This window comes from Sphaeramia orbicularis, chromosome 14, assembly GCF_902148855.1.
Source record: "Sphaeramia orbicularis chromosome 14, fSphaOr1.1, whole genome shotgun sequence".
NCBI lineage: Eukaryota > Metazoa > Chordata > Actinopteri > Kurtiformes > Apogonidae > Sphaeramia > Sphaeramia orbicularis.
In genome coordinates, this window is record NC_043970.1 from 41,931,739 (window position 1) to 41,955,211 (window position 23,473).

Genomic DNA, 23,473 nt, shown 5'->3' on the forward strand with positions numbered 1-23,473 from the left:
AAATACAAAAATCCAAACAGTAAAATACACTTAGTCAATGAAAACTTTCAGACCATATTTTTCGACATAATTTTTATTTTGAAACCCTAAACTGGAATTGTTTCATATGAATCATTTGTTTAGGATATTGGCATACAGAAACAAAAATCTAAAGTTTCAAGAATAATTTGAAAACAAAAAACTTAACAAAAGAAAATGGCACCTGCCAAACACAATGTCACAACAGTAGCAGTCCTGGTTGGGAGTTGTCACTCTCTCTCGCCCTGGATGTGGTCTATGGTCAACAGAGCCTGTGGTGTTGTGGCGTTCCACCAGGTTTCTGATGGTGGGTTGGGAACAGCCCATACATAGGCCTGGCTATGTCACTGGAGCTCAAACCGGCCTCCACCATACCCAGTGCCCGGAGATGTTGTTCATGTGATAGACGTGGCATGATGCCGTTCACTGGACTAACAATGGTGGCCTTTTTTGGGCCTTTATATAGGTCTTCAAAACCAATCCTCAAATTGTGCAGATACCCACTGAGTATTGCTCAGTGTGTATTTGGTCCACTTTTGCAAAGAGACCAACACATGTGCAATGAACAACTCATCAACATGACAACTCATCATTATCTCAACTACCCGAGCACTAAGTCATCAATAAATCCACAATGAATAATTACAACCCCCCTACAAGTAGAAATATACATACATTTGTACCTCAAAGTTTGTATTGACTGTCAGTATACATTAATTCAATGTTAAAATTTGGTCAGATTGTTATTTTTGGTTGAGGTTGAAAAATCAGTGTTGATTCAGTGTTTAATTACAGATACCATTTCGACGTTTGAAAAAAATTTAGTTGAATCAGTTTAGTATAAATGTCAATGTATAATGCAATCCATTTACATAGTTAAATCAATGTTAATGCTATTCTACATTGTTTCAATGTTGATGATACTGTAGTTGAATCAAGGTTGATTCATTGTAGGGACTGACTGAAAATTCAACATTATTTCCACGTTGATCATAGCAAGCACTTTCAGCATTATTTTCAATGTCTGACATCAATGTTGACTCCAGTCTTCAGCCTGACCATATCTAAATGTTGATTCAATGACTTTTTGCTTTCTGGGAACTGACTGACTCAGATCTTAAAACTCTAAATTACTTTTATTACTTTAACCAGAAAAACATTAATCAGTAAAAAAAAAAAAAAAATATTAGACTTCCACAAAGATCAGATTACTACCACACTTCTCAATAGTGTTTATGTATTAAAATAAAAGCACATCAAAAACACATTATCATGCAATTGGAACATAATGTTCAATCAACTTGACTGTTCATTATATAATAAAAGTCCTGAAACTTTAAGTTCTAGGACTAGTCCTCACTACAGTATAAATGTTTAAAGTTAACCCATAAGGACCCAGTGTGACTTTTGTGGCAGTTACCAAATTCATTTTTCTGTATATTTAACCTTTCCTAAGTGATTTATCACCATTTATTATATTATTATCCTCTGTATTTTGCATTTTTTCCGGTGGAAATCAAGTAGATGTTCATAAAAGCGCAGAGTAAAGTTAAAGATTATTATATCAAAACAGAAAAACGAAGAAATAGTGACTTTTTCAGTAAAATCTATCATTAACTGAACATAAACCCAGTGTTTTCACCCACTGTCATTGATCCAACTCCATGGATTTCACTGGTGAATCAATGTTGTAGAAGATGACGGTGTTGGATAACGGTGTTTCCACGGTAACTACAGAGCCTCTGAATGTCCAAATGGGTCAAATCTGATGACCATGAAAGACGACAACAGCGATTATTCACATGTATTGATATGATTAGTGGTTTAGATCAATAGATGCTTTTGGTCGATGGTGGATGTTTGGGTCATTATGGGTTAAACACTATATTCTGGCCAAGGCAGGTTTATACCCTGGGTATAATCCGGCCTGTGGGTATACTTTGGCCTGTTACACTGGGTTGCAGCATATGGGATTGAGGTTTTTCCGTAGATGGAGAAGAAATGGCTGGTTTAATGAACCTCCATAAAGGGATGGTGTACGGTAGGGGCAGAGAGAAGACCGAGCTCAAGGATATCTTTATTATCCCAGAGGGGCACTTTGTTCTACAGCCAGCAGGAACCACATAATCATCCGGTTAGAAAAGGTTGTGTATCTTGCGATGTCAGCCAGGTGTAAGAGAGGCATTTCTGGGGCGACCCGATAGGCGAGTGGTTAGGACTGCGAACACATGGGCACATATGGCCTGACAGCAGTGAGTCCCCTGTTTGGCTGAACATTTGCTGTATGTCATGCCCCTACCATCCTTCTAAACGCAAATATAGCAGGAAAACAAGGTGTAATCACCAGTTGAGTAACAGCATACAACCCTCTAGAAGCCACATCACAAATATGCTACTTCATCTAAAACTGGAAAAATTATGCAACTCAGTTAAAATGGTTTATGTAGGTTAATTGTCCTTATCAACCCTTTAAACAACAAGCAACATAACTGAATAAAACAGACCATAGCACCACACAGAGTTGCCAAATCACCAATTCAAGATCATTTCAGGGCATGAATCTATTAAAAGTGAATAAGAAAATCAAGTTTTAAAGGTGTGGCCCCAAACTGGTTTAATAAGTAAGTGGGTAAAGTTTATTTAGTTTTAGATTTGATAGATAAGGACAGATTTAGATACTCTGCTGCTTGACTAAAAAGCTACTTAAATTTGACTTTCTATTAATGTTTAAGTTCATTTATTTCAAGGATAAGATGACAAAAAAACAAAAACACAAAGAAAACGTCCATGTAAATAGGGCTGCACGATATTGGAAAAAACTGGCATTGCGATTTTTTTTAACCCTGCGATATATATTTCGATATGAAAAAACACTCAGGAGGATATAATAGCTGTGTGGTGCCAATGTAAATGGTCAAACAAATTAGTTGCGTTTCCTCTCGTTGTGGCAACACAGAAGACGTGTTTCAAAAGTCACTTTTCCATTGACCCTCGCCAAAAGTCTCATATTTCGATTAAAAGTTTTTGCGCTGGCATGAGCTGTTTTTTTGGGCGTAGCGCAAATGGTGTATCACGCAAAACTACAATAGAAAGACCTTTTGTCACAACTACAGTAAGTTGAATTAAAAAAACGGTTGTTGACGGACGTTACAACAAGCAAAGAAGAAGATGAAACGTGGCGGTATGTGTGGACACACCAGGAAACCCAATCATTTTTTAATTTTGTACGAGATAGAGGGGTAGTATACAATAATAATGAATATATCTGTAAATCAACACCATATTTATGTTTGTTGCCATATTTATGGAATGACTTTTCGCGTCATCTCGCAATAATAAACAAATCATCGCATTTGTGATTTAATGGAAAAAGTGACATTACGCACTTCTGTTTTTTCAACATTTAGTAAATATCGGTAAAGTTGTATGTAGTAGATGTCCAATGGAAATGTGACTAATATCATCCTTCTTGTAGCTGAAATAATTCCAGATAACTGAAATTGCTTTTCTTTTTGGCACCAAGTCTTCGTTTGTAGTGATTTTCTCTTGGTCGTTGCTCATTTTTCAATGTTGTTACCACCAAGTCACTCAATTTTACTAAAAGTTATGCAATCCAGTATGGCCGCTGATGATGTCACAATATGCAAATTAGATGAGTACATTTTTGTCTTTCACAATATGCCTTCATCTCTCACCACTTCCAAGATGCAGCTTTTTGAAATCTTGATTTCAAATTTTAGTATTCTATGAAAAAAAAAAAATTCCAGCACCTAAAGGGTTAATAAAAGAAAGAACTGCATGATCTGGCAGACAAAAATCATATGTAGATCTTTCGAGGTGGAGTCACGATCCACGCTGTGAATCACAAGTTACATCCAATCTGTACATGCTTTCCTGCAGTTCTCTCTAGCTGCTGGAAGCCAAGCATGTGGTTTTTTGTTCCCATTGTCTGACTAATTGCAATATTTTGACAGCTTCTAAATAAAGAAGTCCACTAGTCCACATTTTCCTGTAATACATCTGTGACACTGCAGTGTTTCCATTAATTACACAGAACTAAGTTGCTCTACTGGATAATATAATCAAAAGCATCAGTATAAATTACACTCACGGCACATCACAGTTCACATGTTGGACCCACAGCTCACAAACTCATGGTAATTATTCATCATTATTTCTTCAGCAGCAGCAAAACACGTTGAACAAATCTGTAAAGTTAACTATGGCGTCAGAGATTTCAAACACACAAATATTAACTTCCCACTCACACAACAGACTATGCTCTGCGCAAATTCAACAATGGAGAGTTATATGGGCCACAGAGAGAAATAAAACACACAGAAAGGGCAAAGAACACTGCCTGTGTGTGCACGACTCAGCTGCAGGTGCACAAAACATCTACTGCACATGAGTGAGTCGCAAGTGTAGTAGAATATAGACCCTCTCAAAGGTCTGCTCTGCTCATGAAGCTGAATTCTGCTTGAGTTGATCTAACTTTTAACAGTTTGGGAGCAGAAACCAAAGGAAACACTGGCCCTTTTACTTTATGATTGGTCATTTTAACCCATAAAGACCCAGTGCTACTTTTGTGGCAGTTCCCAAATTATTCTATCTCTCCATTTAACCTTTCTTGGGTGATTTTATCCTTATTTATTATAATATCATCCTCTCTGTTTTGCATTTTTTCAGTGAAAATCAGGTATTTTCCTATATTTAATTTACTGATCATGCTGAGGTTACATTTGAGGATTATTACATATATCATTAGCTGAACATAAAACAAGTGTGTCCATCACCAATCTACCAATTATTTACATGTATTGATAGGATTAGTGCAGTGGTTCTCAAACTTTTTACAGTGGAGTACCCCCTGAAATTTACTTTTTTAGCCAAGTACCCCCAACTCTCGCTTCAACATTTTGATTGAAAAAAATTAGGCAAAATTTGTCCCTGCGCCAAAAGTGTCCGTTTATATTTTCAAAATTTTGTAAACAAATATATATTTAACTGTAATATATGTATAAAAAAAAAAAGATTTTTTTAAAGTAAATTTTGTATGCAAAATATAAACTGAAAAGTGCCCTCTTTCATTGATAAGACAAACAAATAAACTGGTCATTAATTAATAAATGAACCTTTCATCAACAAAAAATTACTTAGCTACTCAAACAAACTCATTTTGAATAATATAAAAAAGAAATGTTCTTAAAATGTTACCAAAGATTAAACAAGATGATTGACAATAAAACTATTATATGAATGTATTAATTGTGTTTTTTTTTTTCAGCATTAATTCTCATTATTTATTTTGTATTCACTATGTGATGACTTATTTATTGTATTTTTTTTTTTAAATATCAAGTACCCCCTGGGCTTCTTCCAAGTACCCCTGGGAGTGCGCGTACCCCACTTTGGGAACCCCTGGATTAGTGGATCAACAGGTATTAAACCGTTTACATCAGTAGATGGTTTTGGTCACCTGTATATTTGGGTCTTTATGGATTAAACATCGTTACACCTCTTCCATCTGGACTCTTTGACAGCTGTCATTACATGCTAAAGAACATAACACTTTTGGAGGAGCCTATAGGAGTACAGAACAACAGTGTGTTGCTTTCTGTCAACACTTCTCATTCCACAATCTGGTTTTTAAGTCTGACATCATGCCGTCATAAAACTCATTTCTAGTCCAAACTGCTTGTTTACTTCCATCTTTAATGAGGCACCGGTTATAGTCCAGAAAAGACTAAAGTCATTTATTTAAATCAAATACACTTAGATAGTTATTTGTGCACATTTTCATGGCAATTTTTTTACCTGTAGATTGTGATTCTTTTAAAAAAAACTGTTAAAGCTCCTGGTCCTTTTACATCAGTGCATTGCTTTACTTCATATTCAGATGTGTTTAGACATAATTCATTACCTTTTTTACATTCCCCTGAACTGGGCAACACAGAAAAAGCCCTGACAAATAAAACACAAAATGCGAAGACGTGAAACTCCTCGAAAATTTCTTGCTCTATATCGGAGGGGTGAAAATCCTTTTAGTTCAGGGGCCACATTCAGCTAAATTTGATCTGAAGTGGGCCGAACCACTATAATAATATATAATTAATGTCAACTCCAAACTTTTCTCTATGTTTTAGAGTGAAAAAAGTAAAATTACATTATGAAGATGTTTAGATCTACAAACTGTCCTCTCAAACAATGTGAATAACATGAACAAACCGAAAAAAAATGTGTCATTTTAACAATTTTATGTCTTAGTTTATCATTGACACATATACATTATAACTTACAGATCACAGTGGATCTACAAACACACAAAACATTTAGTAACAGGTGGAATATTACTGCAATTGCACTTACTTCTCTTAAGACATTTCAGGTTGTTCATATTTGTTCAGGTTATTCAGATTTTTTGCAATATTATACTTTGTTTTAGTGTAAATACATGAAATCATTTACATTTACAAAGAGAAAAATTTGGAGTTTTGAGTGTTTATAGGTTATTATGACCCACCTGAGATTGAATTGGTCTGAATGTGGAACCTGAACTAAAATGATTAACATCTTAGTGTAATTTTTGCATTTCGCAAATTCATCCCAAGGGCCGGACTGGACCCTTTGGCGGGCCAGATTTGGGCCCCGGGCCACATGTTTGATACCTGCTCTCTATATCATTAGAATCAACGGTTAGTCAGTTAGCTAAAGCCAACTTCATCTTTTTTTCCTTTGATTAACCCTTTCACGCATAGTGGTCACTACAGTGGACAGCTATTCTACAGCTGTTCTCGTATATTCATGTTTTTTGGGGGGGTTTTTTTGTTTTTTTACACATATCTTTATTAAAGTTTTAAGACACTACATATCTTTTCTGACATGAATTAGTAACCTTGTGTAGATCTCCCCTGAGCATAAACCCCCAGAATCACAAGCCCCCCATAGTTTTCACACAATTTATCAGTAAATGCATGCTTCAAAAATTAAACGCATGGTGTCCAGCTGATTCTTATTTTATTCTTATTATTATATTTTTATATATATATATATATATATATATATATATATATATATATATATATATATATATATATATATATATATATGTGTATGTATTTATTTTTTTATTTTTTTTTTTATTTTTTTTTTTTTAACTTTTTATTTATTTTATCTATTTATTTATTATTTATTTATTTTTATAAGACATTTTTCAATTACATTGTTTTTTTCATGTTTAAAGAGAAATGAAAACACTCAGGGAAAAAAAATCTGGATTAAGGTTCTCATAATTCGTGCATGAAAGGGTTAAGTAACTTCCCTTATCAGCTTCTTTCACTGTCTCTGGTCTTTATCATCACATGTAAAGTTGCAGAATGACAATCAGATGTGTTTTATGTAGGTGGACCTGGAAGTAGGAAGTGACATCATGGCTTAACAACCAGCTTTGTTGCAACAGCCCGAACAAAAATTAGGATTTCACTGTGAGTTTAGCCTGCTACAAATCTGCACACCACCAGTAGTTAGCAAAACAGCATGAAAACATAGTAAACAAACAAAAACATTTGTATATGACATCCAAAACCAGCCAAACTGTTGGAATACTCTTAAAAGTCTTACATGTAACCTGCTGTATACATGATGCTATTGCTGAAAATGGGTCCAGGGGCTCGTTACCCTTCACACAGAGGAAGAACTCACCTGCTGTTGCACTCATATGAAAGCGTAGATTACACTATATGTCACACTAGCCAATGATATCGTTGTCACACCTCTGACCAGCAGCTGAAAATCACACACTCGGGCCGTATTCCACCGACTGACTCAGTGCAAACAGGGAAAAATAAAAACATGAGAAGCCACTGTAACAGCAAAGTAGTGGGATCTGTGTTTTAAATGGGTACAGATACCAAACCGTCATCCATTCTTCAGTTATGACCTGTCAATAGTCGCTTTTCCATTGACCCTCAAATTGCACGAAAATAACGAGCAGAAAAATGTACCTAATGGAAAAACGTCAATTTCAACAAAACTGTCTTTTTCCGATTAAACGTTTTTGCGCTGGCAAGAGGTGGTTTTTCGGGCATAACGCAAATGGTATATCACGCAAAACTGCAATGGAAGACCTTTTCCTACAACTACAGTCACAGGATTAAAAAAAACTGATGTTAACAGACGTTACAATAAGCGAAAAAGAAGAGTGTTAAAAGAAACATGGCGCGGTATACGTGGACACACCAGGAAACAGAATAATTTTTTAATTTAGTAATAAATAAATAATGAATATATCTGTAAATCAACCCGATACTTACATTCATTGCCATGTTTATAGAATGGCTTCTCATGTCATCTTGCGATAATGAATAAACAAAATCATCGCATTTGTGATTTAATGGAAAAACCGACATTACGCACTTCTGTTTTTTCGACATTTAGTAAATATCGGTAAAGTTTTGCACAGATGTCCCATGGAAAAGCGACTGCTGAGCACAAGCTGCACTACAGGCACCCCACCTACTAATCTACAGGCGTATACACACACACACACACACACACTCTTCCTTTACATATTTTTATTTATTTGTTTTCCTTCCCCTCAAATGTACAATGTTTTTTCTTTTTTCTCCTCAATTTGCTGTTTTATAGGCAAACTTTTGTTTTTTTTTTTACATTGCCACACTTGCTGAAAGCTTTATATATGTTAGAAAAATTTGCTTATGGACAGATGTAGACTGGAAATGGATCTGAAATTGTAATGTAAATACAAAGATATATGGGTTGTATAAAATCAAAAAATCTAAATAAACAAGAAGTTAAAAAAAAAAAAAAATGTATCTGGACTTCCTTCATGCATTTACAAACAGGCTTTGATAAAGTGGGTTTGGTCACATCCAATGCAAAGAAATATGTAAGATGACGAATTATGAAAACACAAACAAAAAGCTCTAGTTCGCAAACAGCTGTGATTAACCTTTATTAAAGTGAAGAAAAAACTGTAGCAGAGAAGCAATAATATCCTCACACTTTCACAAAGCGTTCCCCTCTCCTCAGTCTGACCACAGCAGAGAAAAAAGTGATTTCCTCATTGTATCCGTGACACAGTTAGTGTTGGGTTACCCAGGCAGACTGCTGCTGGACTGTCCGACTGGATCTGTCTCACTCCTGCCAAGTATTTCAGCTGCTACTTCAGTCCAAGCTGCAATATTTGCTGCAGTGTGTCAATCCTCAGGCGGCTGAGTGGTCAGCCTGCAGCTCATCACTGATAAAGTGACAGAAAGTACAGAGACGGGCATCTGCTCTTAGACTAATTTAATGTTCTTGTCAATACACGACTGGCGATAGATACAGTTTGCAGATATTTACCTCCACCAAGGAGGTTATGTTTTTGCCGCTGTTGGTTTGTCTGTTCGTCTGTCTGACTGTGTGCAAGATAAGTGAAAAAGTCATGGATGGAATTGGATGAAAATTTCATGAAATGTTGATACTGGCACAAGGAACAAATGATTAAATTTCGGTGGTGATGGCGGGGGGGGCACTGATCTGCCTTGGCGGAGGTCTGCGCTCTCCGAGTGCTTTTCTAGTTTTAACTACTTTCCTCCAAAGCTGTCCAACTTGATCAAAATCTCATGTCATATACAGGGTGGGGAAGCAAAATTTACAATATTTTGAGGCAGGGATTGAAAGACAGTGTATGACCAGTTAGTTTATTGAAAGTCATGAGAATTTATTTGCCACAAGAAAATGTACATAATAGAAAATGTTTTTATTCTATGTGTCCTCCTTTCTCAATAACTGCCTTCACACGCTTCCTGAAACTTGCGCAAGTGTTCCTCAAATATTCAGGTGACAACTTCTCCCATTCTTCTTTAATAGTATCTTCCAGACTTTCTCCTAATAGTTTTGCTCATAGTCATTCTCTTCTTTCCCTTATAAACAGTCCTTATGGACACTCCAACTATTTTTGAAATCTCCTTCGGTGTGACGAGTGCATTCAGCAAATCACACGCTCTTTGACGTTTGCTTTCCTGATTACTCATATGGGCAAAAGTTTCTGAAAAGGTATGGATAATAGTGTTAGGTATGATTACGGCATCAATATATGTTTGGTTTCAAAGCAATTGACGTAGTGCCTGCTGAGAAAAAACAACTAAATGTTCATTGTAAATTTTGCTTCCCCACCCTGTACAAATGACAGTATGCATGTAGTATATTTCCAAATAAATCCATATACACATGGAAATACTTCTTTTGTACAATTTGACTTATTCACTCAACAAATAAAAGCCTGATTATTTTTCTCATTTGCAAATTTTCAACTTAGCATACAGCATTATTTTATTGCATACAATATAAAATGGCAAATAAAATCTACTTTTCAGCTACAAATAATACAGGTTTAAAAGGTGAATATGTAAAAAAGCTAAAGCATTAATGCCCCTGACAGCAGACTAAAATGGTTTTCATTCTTTTACCACAACCTACAAGTAGGGGTGTGTATTGGCAAGAATCTGGCGATACAATACAAATCACAATACTAGGATCACTGTACGATATATCACGATATATCATGATACTGTTAAAAAGGAATTTTTTTTTTGTTTCTTTCTTTTTTTAAATGATTAGTTCCCTGAAAAATTGAATTACATCAGAAATATGCACAAATACTAAACACATTTTTATTTGATCACAACAGGATCTAATGCTATATCACAAAATGTTCCTGTGTTAAAACTTAAATTCTGTTTTACAGACATTACAGTTTAAGATCCTGTTCAAATGTTCATATTCTATTAGTTCATAACTAACATCAGAACATTATTTTTGTGCAAACCCAACTACGGAACTAAAACTGTTTCATAAAAGAGTGTTAAATAATAATGAATACAATATAAACAAAAAATAAAAACAAAAATGAACCTCCACAATATCTGCATTTGAATAAATACCTAAAAATATCGACAGTACTTTTTAATACCGATACAGTATTGTGAAATGAAATATCGCGATATATTGCAGAACCGATATTTTCTTACAAGCTCACGTTCTATCATTTGTTGGTAACAAAAAAAAAAAAAAAAAAAAAAAATCACACCAAAAACCAAACAAACATGCCAGCCGGGACTTTAAATATTACTTAAGTCGGTGGATTAACTAAATACAGCATGATTTGCTAACAACCAGCTTCCTCAAAACAGCATTTACTAAGACTACACCACGAGTCCTTATTACTCTATATTGTGAAAGGCAATATGTATATGTAATATGTTTGTTCGATTCAACCCTGAAAAGATAATAAACCTAGAGGTGACCGAAGACTTTTGCACAGTACTGTATATTTCCTTATAATTTGTCAACATTGTTATTGTATCTGTTCAAAAAAAATGGAAAGTATCCAAACACTTAGACCACTGGGAACCGACTACACCCATTAGATGTGGAAAAGTCATTTAGTTTCATTTAATGCTCTCTAAATTAATTTTACTGGCTGGTGATGCCCAAAATGACTTTCCAACAATGGGAAGAAAAACTGTCATTGTTTCACTATTATCATATGATTTGTTTTTATCTCCACCATCTGAATCTGCATTTTCCAAAGGATAACTAAGAAACACTGGATATGGTTAGATGTGTTATTCTGTCATATTTGGTGCCTTTTTTACATGATTCAAGGGACAGCTGACAGAAAGTAACCATGTTGGTGATCTCTGTTGTATTTACAGTTCCAGCGGGTGTTAAAATTAATGGAAGTTTTCATTCACTACACATTAGGCCTGCACATTATGAAGAAAATTGTCCAAATGTGATAACATTGATACGATATGGAACAAATTATCCTCACAGTGTGGCTCCATCTGACAAGTTAAATGTTGAGTGTGAATGAAACGAGTGTGTAAATAAAATGATTTTTATTATTTACTGCAATTCACTTCTTTAGATGAAGCTGAAAATATATGTATCAGTCAACACTGCTAATAATATTTCATCCTGCACAAGCTCAACTCTGTGTCAAACTCCAACTTCAATCAAGCTAGTTAAATTATGGAAGGATTTATCCACAAGCAGAGACAAGTGTAGTGTGTACGATAATGGAATTTGTTTCTGTGGCTCGTGGTTGGTCGGGTTTTGGCTGTAAAACCTCACAGAGGAAGGCGGTTTAAAGTGGAATGCACATCTCAAGGTCTGAATGCAGCCTTATAGCTTGGCCACTGTCTGCAAGGCAAGTGCACTTTATATACATTATGAGCACGGAGAAGAACAGCGAGGCCTTGCAGGAGTGGAGGATTTGTGGCGAGCGGTCCGACATCCGCTGCACAGCCTCTGTCTAATGGAGGTGGAAGGAGACGGACAGTATGTGCAAAGAATACGCTTTGTTGATGAATAAGTATTAAGGTTGCTAGTTATCTCTACGCAGGTAAAACAGTATTCAACAAAAGTACTGATAATGAGAATCAAGTCATTTTTACCATTAGTGGTGTTTTAAATATTTGTGGTGAGATACAGTTGCAAACAGTTCATGTAAAACAGGATTTATTAAGACTACACCACGAGTCTTTTTCCTATTGAGAATCACCCCATAATTAAAGCTATACCCTATGATGTGGCATTTTTACACTATTCTTTTGTCATCTTAAAATGATCCTGATAAGCGTGTGTCAAACTAAAATGTAAAAGAAATCCACCAGGTATTGAAACTCAAAAATGTTTAATTCTCATATATTTCTGATAAAAGTCTGACCAATCATTTTAGTCGGTCCGAATGAAATAATTGGCTGAACCTGGCTGAGCCTCCTGTCAATCATCCATTATGGCTGTCCAGTATCCGATCCATTATCACTGTCCCCGTATCCGATATGTGTCCCTCTGAATCTGACGCTTCACTGGCGCTGTTTCTCCTGTCACTGACCACAGTCTACTGTCTAAGGATGTGTATGGATAGAACTGAAATGCACATGTGGAAGGGAAAAAATGGATTTATGAACAGAAACAACAACTAAGGAGAACAAACAGGAGTCCGATGAATGAAGGCTGGAGATAAAAGTCCGGAAGTCGGATGCACTGGACTAAACAGGTCTGCATAAAGGTCAGCTTTTATGATGGTGGGACTCATACAGGTGTAATTCCATGGTGTCACATAATGTAGGATGATGTAGGATGATAAATGTATGGACTATGAAACCTCAAATGTCCACGGAAAATTCGCAGAGGCCGCGCGTTCACAGTGCACACGCCCATCGCACCTCATCTCCGTGGTGCAGTGAAGGCACCGACCCAGCGCTGCACAGACCACACCCTTAAATACAGGGTCTACTGATGAAACAGAGGCCATGGGCCCACGGCAGGTGGATGATGTATCTGATTACTGAGGGAGGAGTCCGCAGACACACCGAAGCGGACCGGACCTCCACCTCTGCTTCCTCCGCCCGCATCAGGTGAGAGGAGGAGAGAGGAGGAGGAGCCTCAGAGCTCAGGCAGAAGGAAGTGGGTGGGGCTTTGGAGGGAGGCGGGTTGTTCATATTCAAACTTTTACTAAGTGCTGTGAGAAATGCCACATCGGTAGGTATAGCTTTAATCTATAAACAGACAAAAGAGCAAAATGCGACACCTTAGATCATAGGGATTTCAGACGATTTAGGCAAATGTGGCCTAAATCTGATTTTTTTTGCTCATCAGTGGCCTGTATCCGATCTGTTAAAGACAGTTTGAATGGCACAAATGTGATTTTTTCAAGTCTGACCCGGGCCAATTTCATATGTGGTCCTAAATCTGATACATATCCGATATTTTTCAATGCAACTTCAGTTTGAATGGCCAGGTCACATTTATCCGACCTTTACGTTAGAGCTGCACAATATATCGCTTGAGCATCGTCATCACGATGTACGTGTGTGCAATAGTCAAATCGCAGGTCCTGCGATGTAGGAGGCAAATGAACTCAACGTGTTCTCATCTAATTTCAACCTGGGTACCTGACACACACGGCGTGCAGCGATCCACCAATCACAATCGTTCTTAATCAGTTTGCCGAAGCAGACCACACCCCTGCACACGGAGTGAATCGTTGGTAACAACAATGAAAAATGAGCAACGAACAAGAAAAAAAAAAAATCACCGAAAACTAAGACTTGGTGCCAAAAAGAAAAGCGATTTCAGTTATCTGGAATTATTTCGGCTACAAGAAGGATGATACTGAAACGTGTTCTGTATCGATAGCGCCTTGCCCGTGTCAAAACAACAAGAAGTAACACAAGTAATTTTTGACTATTTATGTCGGCGACACACAGCTACTTCATATCACAATATGTATTGCAGGGTTTAAAAAAAAAAAAAATTGCAATGTCAGTTTTTTCCCAATATCGTGCAGCCCTACTGTACATCATTCAAATGTGAAAAACATCCCAATTCTGCATCCCAGGAGGAGGAGCGGTAGGAAAAAACCTATTTACTTCCATAAACACAGAGCGTGCCTGCATGCTCAAGTATTATGTCAGGACATCTTTTGCGCATGCGGGTCACTTCAGGGTCACATTCAGTTCACACTCAAAACTGATAGAAGTCGCATTTAATGTGTAATGTGAACGAGCACACAAAAAATGGATTTCACCCAAAAATCTGAAATGTGCATTAAGACCTGCTGTCTGAACGTAACCTTAGTCGCTGTCTCTGCTCTTTTGTCCTTGAGTGTATGCATGGTGGTTAAAGAAAATTCAAAAATATACACATTCCCCCTTAATTTTTCAACATTGTTTCTACAACTGTGTGCAAAAAAATAAAACAATGGGATGTGGAAAAGTTAAGTTATTTTCCATTTTTCTAACTGGCGGTGCCCAAAATGACTGGCCTATTATGGGAAGAAAAAACACCTAGTTGTTTCAAATATTGCACAAATGCTGAATATGATCAATGAGAAAACAGCCTCTAAATGTCATGTGGATGCAAGAATGAGGAAATTGGTTTTGCTTTATAGGAATAAATCAAATTCTCCTCTGAATATTAGAGAAATTATAATTATTGACATTATTTGTCAGTAATTCTGTTTCTTCCATCTCTTATCTAATCAAATCAAATTGTATTTATACAGCACCAAATCAGAACAAAAGTTATTTCATGACACTTTACATATAGAGCAGATCGAAACCAGGCTCTCAAGCCAATTTACAGAAACCCAACAGAATCCTTCAGGAGCTAACACTCATTTGTGCTCTTCCCTCTCTGAATGCTCTCTCTTCTTCTTCCTTTCTGCAGGTATCTCTAGTTCTGGTTCTGTTTGATCTTGGTGTGTGGTTCTGGACTCCAAACCCCCCAGTGTTTGCCTTTGTGGTCCAGTCTCTGTGTTGTTTGTTGTTCTTTTCTCTCTCTTCTGTCCACTAACCCCAGCCGGTCGAGGCAGATGGCCACCGACGCTGAGCCCAGTTCTGTCGGAGGTTGTTTCTTTGGTAAAAGAAGTTTTTCCTCCCCACTGTCGCCTTGGACCTGCTCTTGGAGGATTTGTTGGGTTTCCTCTCAGTGTAGTCTGCATAAGGCATTGATTGAATTTGTGAAGTGTCTGCAGATAATCATGTTCCTCTTCACTTTCCATCGCTGTATTTGCACTGCTGCCACTATTGTAAATAAATTTGTTTTATATGTTTTGTCCTACTTTATTCAGTCTTTCTTTTATTTCTATCCCATTTATTTTAATTGGCTTTTAATAGCAAGTTGAGAGAGAAACATATCAATTCTCTGTATGTCCTATGCATTAGTGAACTGCTAATAAAAATCTTTGAATCTTCTCAAACTGGTGAATTCATCCTCCCTCTGTGCACGTCACTGTTTAATACAGTTTAAGGTGGTACACAGAGCTCATATTTCAAAAGCAAAATTGTCTTCCATATACCCTGATATTAGTCCGTATGGTGTCAAATGCCAACATGCAGAAGCTTCTCTCATCCACATGTACTGGTCCTGTTCAAGCCTTAACAAATTCATTCATTCATTATCTGAACCTGCTTTATCCTCACTAGGGTCACGGGGGTCGCTTGGAGCCTATCCCAGCTACTTACGGGCGAAGGCGGGGTACACCCTGGACATTTCGCCAGTTCATCACAGGGCTGAACATATAGAGACAAACAATCACTCTCACATTCACACCTATGGGCAATTTAGATTAACCAATTAACCTGTTAGTGCATGTCTTTTGGATGGTGGGAGGAAGCTGGAGTACCCAGAGACAACCCACGCAAATACGGGGAGAACATGCAAACTCCACACAGAAAGGTCCCACCCCCGTCGACTGGTGTTGGAATCGAACCCAGGACCTTCTTGCTGTGAGGCACGAGTGCAATCCACTGCACCACCATGTCACCCACCTTAACAAATACTGGACTGAAATCTTTCATACACTTTCTCAGCTGTTAAACATCAAGTTAGAACCAAACCCCTTGACTGCTCTATTTGGTGTACAGGGTGGGGAAGCAAAATTTACAGTGAACATTTAGTTGTTTTTTCTCAGCAGGCACTACGTCAATTGTTTTGAAACCAAACATATATTGATGTCATAATCATACCTAACACTATTATCCATACCTTTTCAGAAACTTTTGCCCATATGAGTAATCAGGAAAGCAAACGTCAAAGAGTGTGTGATTTGCTGAATGCACTCGTCACACCAAAGGAGATTTCAAAAATAGTTGGAGTGTCCATAAAGACTGTTTATAATGGAAAGCAGAGAATGACTATGAGCAAAACTATTACGAGAAAGTCTGGAAGATACTATTAAAGAAGAATGGGAGAAGTTGTCACCCGAATATTTGAGGAACACTTGCGCAAGTTTCAGGAAGCGTGTGAAGGCAGTTATTGAGAAAGGAGGAGGACACATAGAATAAAAACATTTTCTATTATGTAAATTTTCTTGTGGCAAATAAATTCTCATGACTTTCAGTAAACTAATTGGTCATACACTGTCTTTCAATCCCTACCTCAAAATATTGTAAATTTTGCTTCCCCACCCTGTAATGGAAGGTGAAGTTAAGCTACCTACAGAAAAACAACGCACTTTATCCTTTGCTGCCCTTCTAGCTCAACGAGCAATCCTGTTTAGATGGAGGGATGCTTTCCCCCCCACTCATGCACAATGGTTAGAAGACATTATGTCCTGCTTAAAACTGGAGAAAATTAGATATTCACTTAAATGCTTGACTTGTAAATGCAGTTTAACGATGCTGCTTACTCCATACTTACTCCTAGCGCAGGTTTTTGTCATGATAGTGACCCCTTATTATTTCTAGGAGGGACTATTTTATGTAGTTTGTTGTTTGCTCTGCTTTGCTTTTTTTTTGTTTGTTTTTTTTGTTTTTCTATGGTGCTAGCTGCGTTTAATTTACACCCATGCTTACTTAAGATTTCTTTAATGACCATTCAGCACTGCACTTGTATTATATTGACAAAACTTCAATAAAAAGATCTTGATCAAAAAAAAAAACAAAAAACCTTTGAATCTTGAATGCATAATTTTAATTCTAACCCTATATGAATATTCAACATGAAATCATAGAATCACGTAAATATACACGCCACTTTTAATTGGGGTGTTATCTGTACGCATTACAAGCTTTCCGTGTGTCTGTTCACACCATGTCGAATAACACGCACTGAGGGTTAGGGTTAGGTTTACGATTACAGTCGGGGGTTAGGTTAATGTAAACCAGAGATCTTGGCGTAAACTGACGCGTGATCAAATGCCATTGAATAACATGCAAAAGGTTGAAAATGCGTACGTATAGCACACCAAATGCCATAAGAACTGGCGTGACATACAACGCGATTTCATGAGATCAGTTTGCAAATATTTGTAAAAATACCAAATTTCTTATTTTTCACTTTAAATTTCATTTTTCACTCGTTTGTTATTTTTATACCTGTGTTTTCTCTGCACTTGCATGTTGTATGTTGCTGCTGTTAAACTGTGAAATTTCCCCACAGTGGGATAAATAAAGTCTCATCTTATCTTATGATTGGCACTATATTAAAAAAAAAAACTGAACTGAATTTTGAGACAACTTTTATAATCAGTTTTACATCATGTTGCTATGTTGCTGGGACCTATTGTTTTCACCAAGGCTGGAAAAAACTTGCATTTTCATCTATATGGTGTTTTAAATCTTTAATTCTATAATATTTTACACCAAGTTGTTATCTTCTATTCATTTAATTTGCTTATTTTACATTTTAATGCCTGCAGTTATTCTTAAACCATTATTTTAATAAACTCACTTGTGTTATTTATTTTGCATTTTCATATAAATATTCATGTGCCCTTCACCTCAGTGCATTTTCTGCATTTAAGTGAAGATACCTGACTTCAGTGTATTTTTTCTTATGAGAGCCAGTAGGGGTTCCTACACAGTTTTGTACACTAATAGTTTACAACACAACCAGACAGCATTTCTATCAACAGCTCTAAATTTCCAAGGTCTGTGGAGCATATTGATGCAAAATTCTGGCAGACTTCAAGACACACCTTTAAAAGGAATAAGCACAACAACACAAAGAGGAATATTTCTGAAGGCTGCCAAAATAAATTCTATTTGTGGAAAACACTGTATGTCACAAAGGAGCCAGCCAGACTGAAGCTACATATTGTGTTAAAACTTCATATCTCCTGCCAAACCCAGAGTTCAGTTGTCTTCTGTAAAACGGTGAATCGATCAAAGACAAAAGCTTTGTTCTGTTGAAATGATGGAACTGATAAATAACACTGTCAGCTCGGGTAGTTAAAACGTTTAACTGACTAAAACATCCACATAAAAATAGCACAAAATGCTAAAAGTCCAACAGCTGTAACACAGTCGTCACCATTAAAAACTGTGGACATCCCAGAAACAGAGAAGAGACTACATGAAGTACTGAGGCAAGTACTGCTAAAGCTGCAGAGTTAAAAATAACCGCATTTCTCTATTTTAACTGTTGTTGCATTATGAACATCGCACGCATGATATGATCCTCTGCAACTGCTGTGTGAGGCACATTTTCATTCCTGCTCAATGTAATTCAATAAAGATGTCAATACGGTAGACATGCCTATACCTTCAGTAACCTGTGAATGCACACTGCTTGGTGGGCTGATTTCACTTCACTGACTTACCAAGAAGTGCTTCAAACAAGTTGCTTTTGAAAATCCCCATCACCCTCTGAATGGCAGTTTTGAGCTGCTCTTCCTCCGGCTTCCTCAGTTTAGTGCAGTACTCCTCCAAAAGCCCCAAGGCCCGCACCGTGTCTGCAGAGAAGGCAACACAACACAGGATGTGGATCTTCTTGTTTATTTTCTGCACATATTTTAGATTAAACATATTTACTATAATATGAAATTGTAAATTTATACTGTAGGAGTAATGCATGAAGACTCTAGAAACACTCAACACCAACGTATATAAACACCTGGACGTTACACCAATGTCAAATCCCATTGTTTAATCCTTTATAGGGCACTCATAGAAATACTCTGAAATTCAAAATGTCTTAGTGTGTTATCAGAGGACATAACAAGACTTTATTATTTTTGTGAAATTGTTCAAATTTTTTTATTGTTATGTAGAAAATCAAGGTTAATGATGTCACCATATTTGGTTCCTTACCCGTAAGTGGCACAAAAAAAAAAAAAAAATCCCAGAAGAAAATATAATCAAGTGGTACCAGCCCCTAGCACGTATTGTAGCTTATTTTGTCATCGATCCAGCTGATGTCATCATATCAATTGCCTCTATATATGTGCGAAGTTTGAAGTAAATTGAAACAAAATGTATGTTTTTCTTACAGACATGTGAAATTTAGCCCATTATAAGTAAATGGAGAAAAAAAAAAGTTTGTAAAAATTAATAAAAAATTTGAACTTTGACCTACTTTTCCCAAAATGTTATCACAGTGGTTTCCAACCTTTTTTGGCTCATGACCCCATTTTAACATCACCAATTTCTGGCAACCCCAGACATTCAAAACAGATTTTTTTTTTTTGCTAAAATTCATTTGTTTTTGCTCATATAATAGTTTGCTATACTATGTTGCAAATAAACTTTAATTTTAGACTACATTTAGTCTATATAATGTATATTATTATGGACGGAGGCAGTAAATCCAGGTGTAGATTACTGCACAAAGTGAGGATTTTATTTTCCTTGGTCAGGATATGTACAGTCCGTCCAGCTTGGATTTACAAGGCTGACAATTAATACTGAACAAGCAAGACCTCAAACTATGAATTATGAAAGAGCTGCAGCATCTGAAACCGACTACAATGAACATTTGAAAGATAAACAGTACCACAGTGCTTCAGTTTCAGCTTCACAGTTTGTCATGTCTTTTATATATTGTGATTATCTCTCTTAACTCACCATATATTTTTTTAATACTAAGTTGTTGTTTTTTTTTTTTTAATCAATTACTAGAAATTTCAGGCGACCCCATTTGAATTCCAGGCAACCCCACGTGGGGTCTCGACCCCAAGGTTGAAAAAAACTGCCATATTTGGTTCCTTACCCGTAAGTGGCAAAAAAAAAAAAAAAAAACAATCCAAGAAGTAAATATAAACAAGTGGTACCAGCCCCTCGCATGTATTGTAGCTTATTTTGTCATCGATCCAGCTGATGTCATCATGTTTATGCATGTGCTGATGTCATCATATCAATTGCCTCTATATATGTGCCAAGTTTGAGGTAAACTGAAACAAAATTTATGTTTTTTTCATAGACATGTGAAATTTTGCCCATTATAAGTAAATGGGGGAAAAAATGATTGTAAAAATTCATAAAAAATTTGAACTTTGACCTACTTTTCCCAAAATGTAATGAGATCTATTCTGGATCACTGGCAATCTATAAACCCAAAAAATTCATGGGAAGGAATGCTTCTTGGACCAAAAAAAGAGCTTGTTTGAGGTGCTCTTTGGAAAAAGGGGTTCAAAAAGTAGATATCAAACTGGAAGAAAAATCCAAGGCATTTTCTTTAAACATTAAAATGCCTTTATTAACACGGCACAGTCATATCTAGACCCAAAAAACACTTCAATGCATTTCGGCTTCAAGTTTTCATCAGGAAGTCAAAAGTTTTGACTTATATTTTACTGAATAAAGGCATTTTAATGTTTAAAGAGAGTGCCTTGGATTTTTCTTCCAGTTTGAAATCTATAAACCCAATTTGGTACAAATTCAACCTACAGTTTAGCTGCTAAAGTGCTAAAAAAAACAAAGAAACAAACCAAACCAAAAACAATACCTCTTGCCTCCCCTTCAGGGGGCAGTGTAAAAATAGAAGAAAAACATGTAATATGAAAGGAACATGTATTTTAGAACATAAGAACATCACTTTTAGAACAGTAGACCAACATAAGTGCTGATCCAGACCCCTGTCCACATCCACATTACTCCTTTGAACATCATTCCTTCCATTAGTACCATTACTTCATGGTACCTAACAAAGCAGGTACACTCACTGTTCATGCAGAGGTGGACCTTGCAGACCCTGTAGATCAGGGGTCACCAACCCGGGTCCTCGAGAGCTACTATCCTGCATGTTTTAGATCAGGGGTGTCCAAACCCAGTCCTCGAGCGCCGGTATCCTGCATGTTTCAGATATTTCCCTCTTCCATCACACCTGGTTCAATTAATGATCAGCTCATCATCAAGCACTGCAGAAGCCTGATAACGATGTAATGGCTTCCAGGTGTGATGGAAGAGGGAACTATCTAAAACATGCAGGATACTGGCCCTCGAGGACTGGATTTGGACACCCCTGTTTTAGATGTTTCCCTCTTCCAGCACACCTGACGCTCGTTCTGCAGAGCTTGATGATAGGCGTATCATTTGAATCAGGTGTGTTGGAAGAGGGATACGTCTAAAACATGCAGGATAGTAGATCTAGAGGACCAGGGCTGGTGACCCCTACTGTGGACCACATTTGACCTGAGATTGTTGCCTCACTGTCCTCACTGTAACTGTTGCTGTCACTGACTTGTAATGTATGCGGAAATTACCAAAAATAGTCACTTGCCCCATAAAGGGTTGATCTCACACAATATGCTTTCCACAGTATTTCAGAACCAAGTTAATGATTTCAGATGTGTATTCTTCAAGACAGATATCAACACCCCAGGGGCACTGATACTAGGGGTGTGTATTGGCAAGAATCTGGCGATACAATACAAATCCCAATACTAGGATCACGATACACTATATCACGATATATCATGATACTGTTAAAAAGGAAACTTTTTTGTTTGTTTCTTTTTTTAAATGATTATTTCCTTTGAAGAATTTAATCACACCACAAATCTGCACAAATACTAAACACATTTTTACTTGATCACAACAGGATCTAATGCTATATCACAAAATGTTCCTGTGTTAAAACTGAAATAATGTTTTACAGACATTACAGTTTAAGATCCTGCTCAAATGTTCATATTCTATTAGTTAATAACTAACATCAGAACATTATTTTTGTGCAATCCCAACAAAGGAACTAACATTATTTAATAAAAGTGTTAGATAATAATAAATAAAATATAAACAAAAATTTTAAAAAGTGAACATCCACAATATCTGCATTTGAATAAATACCCAAAAATATGGATACAGTACTTTTTAATATCGATACAGTCTTGTGAAATGAAATATCACGATATATTGCAGAACCAATTTTTTTCTTACACCCCTAACTGATACTTATGCTGCCTTCATGGGCTATGGGAATTATGGGAAATACTACTTACGAACTCGAAAATTGCACATGAACGCACCCTCATTTCATATTTTCCGCTGGGGAACCGGGAAAAAATTTGGATACACAAGTTGCAGAGGTGAAAATGACATTAAGGGATTAAACGCGATGATAAACACTGCTTTTATTAACATTCTGCTGCTGTTAGCGGATGATTTTACACATTTATAGTATACATAATTAGCAAAAAAAAAAACTATTAAAAAAAAAAAAGTGGAGTTTGCATGTTCTCCCTGTATGTGTGGGTACCCCAGCTTCCAAAGACATGCATTAATAGTTCATTGGTTAAGCTAAGTTGCCCATAGGTGTGAATGTGAGAGTGTTTGTTCATCTCTATATATGTCAGTGTATATATGTCCCCCCAAAAAAATTAATGAATGAGACACACATCCAAAACTGTTTTACCCAAGTAGCAGGTCATGATAAATTGTGTCAGCCATTTTTCATTTCACTATGACAACTATAGCACTTGAACACAATGCACTGGTAATTTTGAATTCACAAGTGGAAACGATCATCTTTCCAATAGCGCATGAAGGCAGCATCAGATGTACATTTGTAGTAGCAATGGAAATCTGGACGCTCCAACGTAAAATTTAACTTTCAGATCAAATAAAGACTACTTCAATCATGATGTAGTGTCAGATTTCAGAGTACTTAACTATTACTGTAGTGACAAGAGACAAAAAAAGAAATGATTTATACCTAC

At 36.6% G+C, this 23,473-nt stretch overlaps 1 protein-coding gene across 13 annotated transcripts in view; it reads right to left on the bottom strand.

The window, feature by feature from the left end:
• Positions 1-23,473, bottom strand: part of dlg2 (discs, large homolog 2 (Drosophila)) — a 417,220-nt gene that overhangs the window by 389,005 nt on the left and 4,742 nt on the right. For all 13 annotated transcript variants that reach the window (XM_030154920.1, XM_030154919.1, XM_030154918.1 and 10 more), the window contains exon 2: positions 19,139-19,270. In XM_030154920.1, coding sequence (XP_030010780.1) covers positions 19,139-19,270 — 132 coding nt within the window. The remainder of the gene's footprint in view (positions 1-19,138; positions 19,271-23,473) is intronic.